Source organism: Tiliqua scincoides, chromosome 11 (genome assembly GCF_035046505.1).
Source record: "Tiliqua scincoides isolate rTilSci1 chromosome 11, rTilSci1.hap2, whole genome shotgun sequence".
NCBI lineage: Eukaryota > Metazoa > Chordata > Lepidosauria > Squamata > Scincidae > Tiliqua > Tiliqua scincoides.
The window spans coordinates 27,924,583-27,934,303 of NC_089831.1; the positions used below are offsets into that span (position 1 = coordinate 27,924,583).

General features: G+C 57.1%; 2 protein-coding genes across 2 annotated transcripts; both read right to left on the minus strand.

The window, feature by feature from the left end:
- Positions 1–1,204: 1,204 nt before the first annotated feature.
- TMEM25 (transmembrane protein 25) lies at positions 1,205–6,251 on the minus strand. The gene is made up of 7 exons (XM_066639183.1): positions 5,768–6,251; positions 5,408–5,671; positions 3,024–3,155; positions 2,905–2,935; positions 2,539–2,639; positions 2,322–2,408; positions 1,205–1,682 (listed from the first exon to the last, which is right to left on the minus strand). Exons 1-7 carry the CDS (start codon positions 6,249–6,251, stop codon positions 1,609–1,611), a joined length of 1,173 nt encoding a protein of 390 aa, XP_066495280.1. The 3' UTR covers positions 1,205–1,608.
- An 815-nt stretch (positions 6,252–7,066) lies between these two features.
- On the minus strand, positions 7,067–8,796 carry TTC36 (tetratricopeptide repeat domain 36). The gene is made up of 3 exons (XM_066639774.1): positions 8,643–8,796; positions 7,876–8,064; positions 7,067–7,500 (listed from the first exon to the last, which is right to left on the minus strand). Exons 1-3 carry the CDS (start codon positions 8,752–8,754, stop codon positions 7,232–7,234), a joined length of 570 nt encoding a protein of 189 aa, XP_066495871.1. The 5' UTR covers positions 8,755–8,796; the 3' UTR covers positions 7,067–7,231.
- Positions 8,797–9,721: the final 925 nt, after the last annotated feature.

The window sequence follows — 9,721 nt, forward strand, 5'->3', positions numbered from 1 at the left end:
GCATCCACATGCCTGTTGACCTTTTCAAAGAATTCTACAAAGTTCATGAGGCAAGACTTACCCTTACAGAAGCCATGCTGATTCTCCCTCAGCAAGGCCTATTCATCTATGTGTTTTGAGATTCTATCTTTGATGAGGCATTCCACCATCTTACCCGGTATAGATGTTAGGCTGACTGGCCTCTATCTGACTTAATTCCTCAGTCAGGAGGGGCCATTCGGGCAGCGTTATCTGCCCAAGATCTGCCGTGAAGAAACTCATTTAATTTCTCTGCCATCTCTAAGTCTCCTTTTATCTCCCCTTTCCCTCCCTCACCATCCAGAGGGCCAACCGCTTCTCTGGCGGGTTTCCTGCTTCTAACATATTTGAAGACGGTTTTATTATTCCCCTTAACGTTGCTGGCCATGCGTTCCTCATAGTCTCTCTTGGCCTCCTGTATCACCTTCTTACATTTCTTTTGCCACAGTTTATGTTCCTTTTTATCCTCCTCATTAGGGCAAGACTTCCATTTATGGAAGGAAGCTTCCTTGCCCTTTACAGCAGGGGTGCTCAATAGGTGGATTGTGATCTACCGGTAGATCACGAGGCAAAATGAGTAGATCGCGGAGTGCCGACCCCCCCCTTCAGGTGCCTCTGGGAGGAAATGCTGGGAGTAAGGCCCATTGTACTCAATAGGGCTTACTCCCAGGTAAGTGTGGCTAGGATTGCAGCCTCACAGCCTAATCCTAGGCATGTCTACTCAGGAGTAAGTCCTGTTGTACTCAGTGGGGCTCAAGGTACACCAATATACATTGTACACATAAATGTTATGTTATGATGGCGCGAACATTGTAAAAAAAACTGGTAGATCTCCGGGCCTTGCTGGGTTTCAAAGTAGCTCTCGAGCCAAAAAAGTGTGAGCACCCCTGCTTTACAGCCTCTCTAACTTGGCTGGTTAGCCATGCGGGCACCTCCTGGACTTAGTGGAGCCCTTCTTTCTTTGTGGTATACACCTCTGCTGGGCCTCTATTACTGTTAAGCAGCCTCCATGCACTCTGGACAGATTGGACTCTTTTTACCTTCCCTTTCAACCTCCTTCTAACCAGCTTCCTCATTTGAGGGAAGTCCGCCAGTTGGAAGTCAAGGGTTTTTGTGAGAGATTTGCCCGGTATTCTTCCCCTGACATGCATGTCAAAGAGTCATAGTCAGAAACAGGGTCACCCTTTCAGTACAGCTCTTTATTTGCCCAGGACTAAGCTACGAAGCCAAAGTGCCTCAGCCAAGTCAGGACTGGCTAGGGTGCCAGGCCCTGGCTGCCAAAGGAGCACGTGCATGCATGCAGCCTGAGAGAGAGAGAGAGGCCAGCCACCATGCTTGGGAGGAGAAGCCGCTGGCCAGCTCCTGCATGGCCACATGGGGTGTGTTGCAGGCCCAACGGCATCTTGTTTGGCTCTTCTGGGAGTGGCCCCGGCATCCAGGCTCTGCATTTGCACACTCAGTCCTCCTCCTCGTAGTCCGGGCCTCCAGTATATGCCTGCACCTCATCTTCTGCAGACCAGGCTGCCTTGGAAGCCTGCCTTACACTGGTGGACTCTACTGCTGCTGGGCCAGTGGCAACAGCCCTCCTCCTCACAGCCAGATCTCATCGCTGCTCATGCTGGATGCTCTATAGATGTAACCCACCATGGGGAACCGGCCCAAACCTGCAGACCCAAAGAAACCCGCTCACTACTCCTGCTTGGAATGCCTGCAGACCCTGCAGGAGGCGCTGCTGGGCTCAGTGGCCCAGGCCTCTGAGGCAGCTTCCCAGCATTCAGCTTGGGCACGGATCAGCCAGTACTGCCTTCACACAAGCTCCTGCAGAACATGACCAGGTACTGCCCTGGGGCCACCTAGCTACATGTTGCTGTCACTGAGTGGCAGCAGGAAGGCTCCAGTCTTGCCCAGCCCTTGAGAGGGTGCCAGGAATGGAGCCTGCCAACCCCTTCCAGAGGCTGTGCCCTGAATCGCAGCGTGTTGAGCGGATGGGACTGTCCTGATCCAGCTGGTTGCACCGCAGCACTGGTGCTTTTTACACTCATTGGTTACCTCACCCCCCTTTGCTGCTGCTCACCGTGTCAGATACCCCTGCCTGGACAGGACCTTCTCTAGGAGGGCAGTTGGCCATCTGGCCACATCCTCTTGTACCTCAGGGCAAAATGGGGCCCTCCTTGTTGCAGAATTCAGATTAGCCTTAGTCCAGAGCCTCCCTTCCTTTTTCCCCTCTGGAGGGGCAATGGTGGGAGGATGGTGCACTGCACAAGCTGCCATCCTTTGCTTGAAGGTGCCTGACTTGTGCCTACCTTTGTGTGCGAGGGCCAGGCTGTCCTCTGGCTCGGAGAGGGCCTCTCCCTCCTGCTGTGCTGCAGCTCCATCCTCCTGGACTTTGGCTGTGGAGAAATAAGGGTGTGGGGCTGGGGCATTTGCTAGCCTCTCTAGCAAATGTACCCCGGTCCTCTGACATGCTGCCAAGCACCCCAGTGCTGCTTGAGATTGAAGAAGGAGCTTAACTTCACCTACCTTTGGCCTTGGGTGTGAGGTCATTGAGCTGCAGGTTGGCTGGGAGAGACCGATTGGCCCGGGGCAGCCTAGCCCCCATTGGCTTCAGGTTGTTGGAGATGCTGTGGGGAGGAGAAGGAAAAACAATTGGCTGGCTCAGGTATCTGAACCAGAGTTTCTCAGGAGCCTCCCTCCCTGCAAAAGGTCTGCTCTGTTCAGGTGCTGGGGGGCAGGATGGTGGCCTGTGGGGGGGGGCATGTAGAGCCACTTTGGTCCCTACATGCCAGCAGGGTGAGGCCTAGGGCAGTGTCCCTCCAGATCACCCTGGTGAGCAAAGCCGGTGCTTTCACCCCACCCCAGAGCAGCAGCTCAGGTTGGGCAGGTTACCTGCGTGGCAGCTGTACTGGCAATGGGAACCCTGCAGGGAGGAAGAAGAGGCCTGGGTCACAGGTAGGACAACGACCAGCCCACATGCTCCAGGCTCGGCCCATTTCCCTTCCTCCTACCTGCTGCAGCCTTGCCCTTCCGGTAGACCAAGCAGCTGATGAGAGCACTGAGGGCCAGCAGAGTGCCCAGGGCTGCTGTCCCACCAACCACAAGTGCCAGGAGGGGAAGCTCAATGCGGGTGTCCAGGAAACCTGGGGAAGCCAGAAGCATCTGTCAGGGCCCTTGGATACTGCAGCCATGGTCCACCTAACCCCTCCAGGACCTGGCACAGAAGGCCATAGGGCTGGGTAAGGCAGCTGGAACCTGTGGCTGGGGGAGTGGCAAGTGCCTCACTCCTGACTGATGGGAGGGAGCCCAGAGCCAGGGCTGGGAGCCTCGACAGATCCCCCCTCCCCCGGGGCTCCTTCCCTTCCTCCAAGGAGCTGAGAACAATGCTCTGCCCCACAGAAAATGGGCTGTCAAATCACTGGCGTAGCTAGAGGGGGGTGGAGCACTAAGTTTTGCAGGGAGCCTCCCCGCAGCGTGCAAGCCGCCCCTCCTGCTCCCCTTGGGAGCAGGGCCGTAGCTAGGGGGGCTGGAATGGGAGCCCAGGTCTACCCACCCATCAAACAGCCACAGAGGCTCTAAGGTCAATCAGGAGCCCAGGTCTATCCAAATAAGTAGACCTGGGCTCCAAGAACCAGGGGACAGCCATTAAAATTGAGTGTTGAGAGAGTTAGGATGAACAAAAGAAAATATTTCTTTACCCAGCATGTAATTAGTGGAACTCCTTGCCACAGGAAGTGGTGATGGCAACTTGCTTAGATGCCTTTAAGAGGGGATTGGACTAATTTCTGGAGGAAAGTTCATCACAGGTTACAAGTCATGATAGGTATGTGCAAGCTCCTGATTTTAGGCTACCGAAATGCCAGATGCAGGAGAGGACACCAGGATGCAGGTTGTGTCTTGCTGTCTTTTGTGCTCCCTGAAGCATTTGGTTTACCCAAGTAGGTTTACCCAAGTAGGTAGACCTGGGCTCCAAGTCCAGGTGGGAGCCCAGACCCAGTTCTGCCTGTCTAACAAATGTCCACAGAAGCGATAAGCTCAAGCAGCAGCCCAGGTCTACCCAGCAGGTAAACCTGGGCTCCAAGTCCAGATGGGAGCCGAAGTCTACCCACCTAGCAAATGGCCACAGAGACAGAGAAGCTCAAGTGGAGCTTGCCTGGTTGACCTGGGCTCTGAAGGTGGTGCTCATGGCCCCTCCCAAACAGACACTGGATCCACCCCTTTTTCTAAGGAGATTCAGCTCTCAGAAAGCTGGGAGAATTCAGCTCAGTCAGGTAGATTCCATACATTCAAATCTTCTGTACTTTGCTTTTTAAAAGTAATGAATATTGTAAAAAAAAACTAGTGTTCCAATGGTGTAGCTATTTGACTTGCATATCTTTCCTCTTTTATGTAAAGGAAATAAATTTTATTTTAATATGTATCAATGCATCAGCAATGTGTCATTGACAAATGCTGTATAGGTGATAGATAGGTGATAGACAGGCACTATAAAAATGTTAAATAGACACTATATAGTTGTTAGACAGGCATTATATAGGCGCTATATAGGTGTTAAATAGGTGCTAGATAGGCATTAGGTGCTGGACAGGCACTATATAGGTATTAAATAGGTGTTATATAGGTGTTAAATAGGCGCTAGATAGGTGTTAAATAAGTACTTTCAATATAAGCAAATACTACCTGCATCACAGTGATAGGTTTTACTTTTGCAGGGTTGCAGGCCTGTGTATTGCACTGCTGTGTAAATGAAAGGATATGTTGCATGTTATTTCTATGTAGGCAATACATTTTACACGGCATGCAGGGATGCATTTATTCTATTATTGTATATTATTATTGTAAATTATTGTTACATGGCTTTGCAGCTAACGAATGCATCTTTCAAAAAAAAAAACCCAAATCTTTTTCTTTTCATGAAATTTGGGGGAGTTTGGGGTATTTGATGTTTCGCCAGACTTATCCTTTCATTTTGCCCACCAGTAGAGATCCCTGACATCATTGCCCCCCTTGAAAAAATAGTTGCCCCCCCCACCTCTAGAATCCTGGCTAGGGGCCTGCTTGGGAGCCACTACCCTTCGTTTTGCTCCGCCAATGGCTCCCAAGGGGAGGGGCCGGGCCGGGGAGGCTCCCTGCAAAACTCAGTGCCCCGCCGCCAGTGGGGCCAAGAACAGCCGGCGAGCCCTGTGGCCCAGCAGGGCCTTGAGCTCTAGTGGCCCGCGCGGAAGCCACCGCTGGCCCTGCACACCCCCCTGCACGTGCCAAGCGCTTCCCCACTCCGGGCTGCCCTTGCAAGGGAGCCCCGGGGCGGAGCGGCAGCGGGCTGACTCAGCGCGCGGGCCCCTCCGCGCAGGCCTCCCGAGGCCCGGGCCGCCACGCAAGCAGGGTCTGGCCGTACCGGGCAGCGGGACGGAGGAGTTGGCGGCGCGGAAGGAGACGTTGCCGGCCAGGCTGCGGAGCTGCAGCTGCAGCGTGTGGTCGGCGAGCCAGGGGAAGGTCTGGGCGTCCACGATGAGGAAGCGGGAGGTGTTCACCAGCAGCCGCCCGTCCTGGTCCACCCAGGTGATGCTGGCGGGCGGGGAGGCCCGCACCAGCACCAGCAGCACCAGCAGCAGGCCCGGCTCCGCGACCTGGGCGTCCAGCCTCACCAGCTCCGGCTCAACTGGAAGGAAGGGACACCGAGGCAGGTCGCACCCGCGCCCGGGCACGCTCCCGCCCGCCCCGCCGCGCCCCGCCGCGCCGCCCCCGCCCCGCTCACACTGCACGTTGAGGGCCACGGAGGCGCTGGAGACCTGCCCGGTGGCCGGGTCGGTGGCGGAGCAGTTCAGCTGGCGGTCCAGGCGCCGCGCCGTCACCTCGAAGCTGCCGCCGCCGTCCTCGGCTGCGGCCACGAGCCTGCGGGCGCCGTCGCTGTCCTGCCGCTCGCCGCGGAGGTACCAGGCCAGGCTGGGCGCCGAGGCCAGGCACGAGAAGGCGCGGCGCTCCGGCTCCGCCAGGCCTGCGCGGGAGCGTCCCGCAGGAGAGGCAGGTGAGGCCCCCGCAGCCCGCGCCCCGCGCCACTCACCCGGCGGCCGCGGGAGCAGCAGCAGCAGCAGCGGCAGGGCGCGCAGGGGCGGCCCGGGCTGGTCCCGGCCGGGCATGCCGCGCTGTGGTCCTCCGAGAGCCGCGGGGCTTCTGCGCTGGCCAGCGGCTTCCGAGAGCCGCCCGAACCCGGCCTGGCTGGCGAGGCAGCGCTCCGTCATAGACCCATCTCGTCCAGCTTCCTGTATCTCACAGCGGCCCACCAAATGCCCCAGGGAGCACACCTGATAACAAGAGACCTCATCCTGGTGCCCTCCCCTGCATCTGGCATTCTGACTTAACCCATTTCTAAAATCAGGAGGTTGCGCATACACATCATGGCTTGTACCCCATAACGGATTTTTCCTCCAGAAACTTCTCCAATCCCCTTTTAAAGGCATCCAGGCCAGTCGCTGTCACCACATCCTGTGGCAAAGAGTTCCACAGACCAACCACACGCTGAGTAAAGAAATATTTTCTTTTGTCTGTCCTAACTCGCCCAACACTCAATTTTAGTGGATGTCCCCTGGTTCTGGTGTTATGTGAGAGTGTAAAGAGCATCTCTCTATCCACTCTGTCCATCCCCTGCATCATTTTGCATGTCTCAATCATGTCCCCCCTCAGGCGTCTCTTTTCTAGGCTGAAGAGGCCCAAACGCCGTAGCCTTTCCTCATAAGGAAGGTGCCCCAGCCCCGCAATCATCTTAGTCGCTCTCTTTTGCACCTTTTCCATTTCCACTATGTCTTTTTTGAGATGCAGCCACCAGAACTGGACAGAGTACTCCAGGTGTGGCCTTATGCGGGCACGCAGGCAGAGGGCCCGGCACTGCAGCGGAAGGCTCGGGTGGGCTGGGCCACCAGCGCCCCTCGCAGCTGTCGCGTGAACCCCGCAGGTCAGTGGGGGGGGTCGCTTCGGGAAGGCGAGGGATGGGACTGATGGGAGGGGTTCAGTGCATCACCCTCGGGGGCAGGACCGGAGGAGGCTGGGAGAGCAGACAGAGTTGCAGGTGCCTTTATTGCTTCCCCTTCCCGTGCGACGTCGGCTGTTTTGTGGGGGGGTACAGAAGAGGGGAGACCACCCGTCCGCCGCAGTCCTTCGGTGAGGAACACCGCGCTGCCCTGCCTCAGGCAGTGCTGCGCAGGCGGCCTTGGACTCCACCGCCTCACTCTTCCTCCTGCCCTCTGGGGCTGCTCAGCTCCTTCATGACTTGGGCCAGCATCTGGTTGCAGAGGGCGGCGTAAGGGTTCATCAGGACCAGCTGCTGTCGGGCAAAGAGGCTGCCCAGCCTGGCCGCCTGCTCAAAATCCCTCCGGCCCTCCTCAGGGTGCCCCTGCAGGTGCCGGATCAGCCCCCGCTGCACGAAGCTCTGGCACGCCACGCGGCCAGCCCCCTGGCTGAGCATCAGTGCCGCCTCAAGATCCTTCAGGGCACCTGATGGGACAGAGAAAAGGGGGATATGCGGGGGGGGGGGTTGCCTGGGCCTGGCTTGCTTATGGCAGGAGTGCTGCCAGGGGAAGTTGCAGCTGGATGGGATGAGAGAGTGGCCAAGGGCCTCTGCCACAAATCACAAGCAGCCTCCCATGGGTTCTCCTGGGGAAGGTCATCTTCCCCAAGCAGTTCCTGGGAAGGTTGCAAAGCCCTCAAGGGATGAGCTCAGACACCACATACTGCAAAATAGGCCTGAGGAGGGACACGGAGCTCCAGGCAGAGTTCTGGGTTGCTTCGCCTCCTTCCCTACCCATGGGGCCCCCCAACCAGCCAGTCCGTCCAGTGGGGGGAGGTTGCCAGGCCCCTTCTGCCACTTACTTGCCACGTCGCCCTTGAGACGCAGGGCCTGGGCCCGGTTGTTGTAAGCGGAGGCTCGCTCGGGGAGCAGCTGAACGGCTTGGTCAAATTTCTTCAAGGCCCCATCCAAGTCTCCTGTTTCAGCTGCTGCCACCCCCTCAGTCTCCAGGGCTGTGGCTTGTCGAAGCAGCTCTGGGTCAAATGCTCCTTCTGGTACCATCAGGAGAAGAAGCCAACTCTCATTACAGGTCTCAGTTCATGCAGAGGGGGGTGCTCAGTGTCACTGGGTCGACCAGGCTCCGACCACCAACCCCATCTGCTGCCCTGGGGCTGCCTGTTCACCTGGGCCCTGAGGGAACCGGCTGAGATGTGGCAGTGGGACGGGGGTGTCTCGCTGCTGTGCCTCCAGGTGCTCCAGCGACCAGTCCTTTTTCAGGGTGATTGAGATCCACTGCTGGGCATGTGGGATTCCTTTGGGAGGCCTGTCTGCAGTACTGTGGCATTCCCCCCCCCCATCCAAATCAAGAGAGAGCCTGGAGCACAGGGCTTCCTCTCTCTTCCACATGGCTGTCTGGCTAAAGAGGCGGTAGCCAAGGAACTGGCTCAACGCCAGCTACAAACAGACCAAGCAAGGAGCAGGGCCTTCCCCAGAGCAGTGCTTTCCAGCTGTGGTCCCCCCCTCGGAGCTCCCTTCGCAGTCAGAAGCTGCAAAGAAGCCCCTGAAGTTAAGAGTGGAGAGGGAGAGCAGAACTGCAAGTGAGCCCCCCCCCCCGCCCTCCCAAGCTCACCTTCCTCTGGGACCATCTGAGGCTCCCCCTCTTCCTCAGTCGAGATTCCGCCAAAGGGGGCATTCGGGTGGAAGAGGCTTTGCAGGACTGCCCTGTCCTTAGCCGTTGCCATCTTGAGCCCCACAGAGCGGCCTCTGCAGGAAAGGCTCCTGTAGGTCAGATCCAAGCTGATGGGAGGGAGGGCAAAGGGCTGGGCCACAAGCAGCCAATAGCAGGGGGGGAGGAGATGGGGTAATGCACTGCGGAGGACCTCATCAGCAGGCTGGAGTGCACACAAAGGGGCAGCAGTCAGTTTGGCCCCAGGCAAGAATGGAAGCGGAAAAACTGTACATTTCCATTTACAAAATGTAAAAACTGATCAAAAAGGGAAAAGCACAAGCGCAGTTTGAAGGAAGCCTCTTCCTGCAGCAGGAACAGCACTGGCTAGCGACACAGAGTGTGCCCAGGCAGCATCCCTCTCCCTCCCAAGCACCAAGGATGTATTGTGATCCAGAGAGCACCTGTGGCTGCTGCAGCTGCGCATATCTTGCAGCGCACTCTCTCTCCACAGTCAGCTGTCCAGTCGGGAAGAGGACCCGGCATCCTGGGTGACCTGTCCTGCTGGGCAGACCGCAAGGCCAGCCCACAGCAGGTCTGGCAGCAGATTGCGTTGGGACAAACGAGAGTTATGCTCACTTCACAATGGCCTTAAGAGCAGCAACCCAGACAGATCTAAGGCCTGGTCAGCGTCCCACCCAATCTGATGCCTTGGCCTGTGAGCGGAGGACCCTCAGAATGTCAGGGGGGCACACTTGACAACTCACACGGAAGCTGCTCTGTCAGAGATTGTTCTGGCCACCAGAATATCCAAGGGGCTGGACTGGCAGACCCACTTTGCAGGCCACACTTCAACTTTGGTCTCACCCACTAGCAAGGACAACGGTGATCTAGATACGGGGTGAGGAGTTGGTGAGCTTCTTTTGCTTCTTTGTCATGTGCAGATCATTTTCTGGTGAGGTTTCAACTTGCTGCAGGTCCCCCTCTCTGGGGGTAGGGGGGCTAATTAAAATAGTTCAACCTTTGACTGCCAACTGAGTTCC

Excerpts from the sequence above, each read along its gene's own strand:
- TMEM25 (XM_066639183.1), bottom strand. The coding sequence starts at position 6,251 with ATGACGGAGCGCTGCCTCGCCAGCCAGGCCGGGTTCGGGCGGCTCTCG. Across the intron at positions 2,936-3,023 it reads GAAGGGCAAGGCTGCAGCAG|GGTTCCCATTGCCAGTACAG; the intron begins GTAGGAGGAAGG and ends TCCTCCCTGCAG. Across the intron at positions 1,683-2,321 it reads CCTGGCCCTCGCACACAAAG|GTTTGGGCCGGTTCCCCATG; the intron begins GTAGGCACAAGT and ends TTGGGTCTGCAG.
- TTC36 (XM_066639774.1), bottom strand. The coding sequence starts at position 8,754 with ATGGCAACGGCTAAGGACAGGGCAGTCCTGCAAAGCCTCTTCCACCCG. Across the intron at positions 8,065-8,642 it reads TCAGATGGTCCCAGAGGAAG|AAGGAGCATTTGACCCAGAG; the intron begins GTGAGCTTGGGA and ends TGATGGTACCAG. Across the intron at positions 7,501-7,875 it reads TCTCAAGGGCGACGTGGCAA|GTGCCCTGAAGGATCTTGAG; the intron begins GTAAGTGGCAGA and ends CTGTCCCATCAG.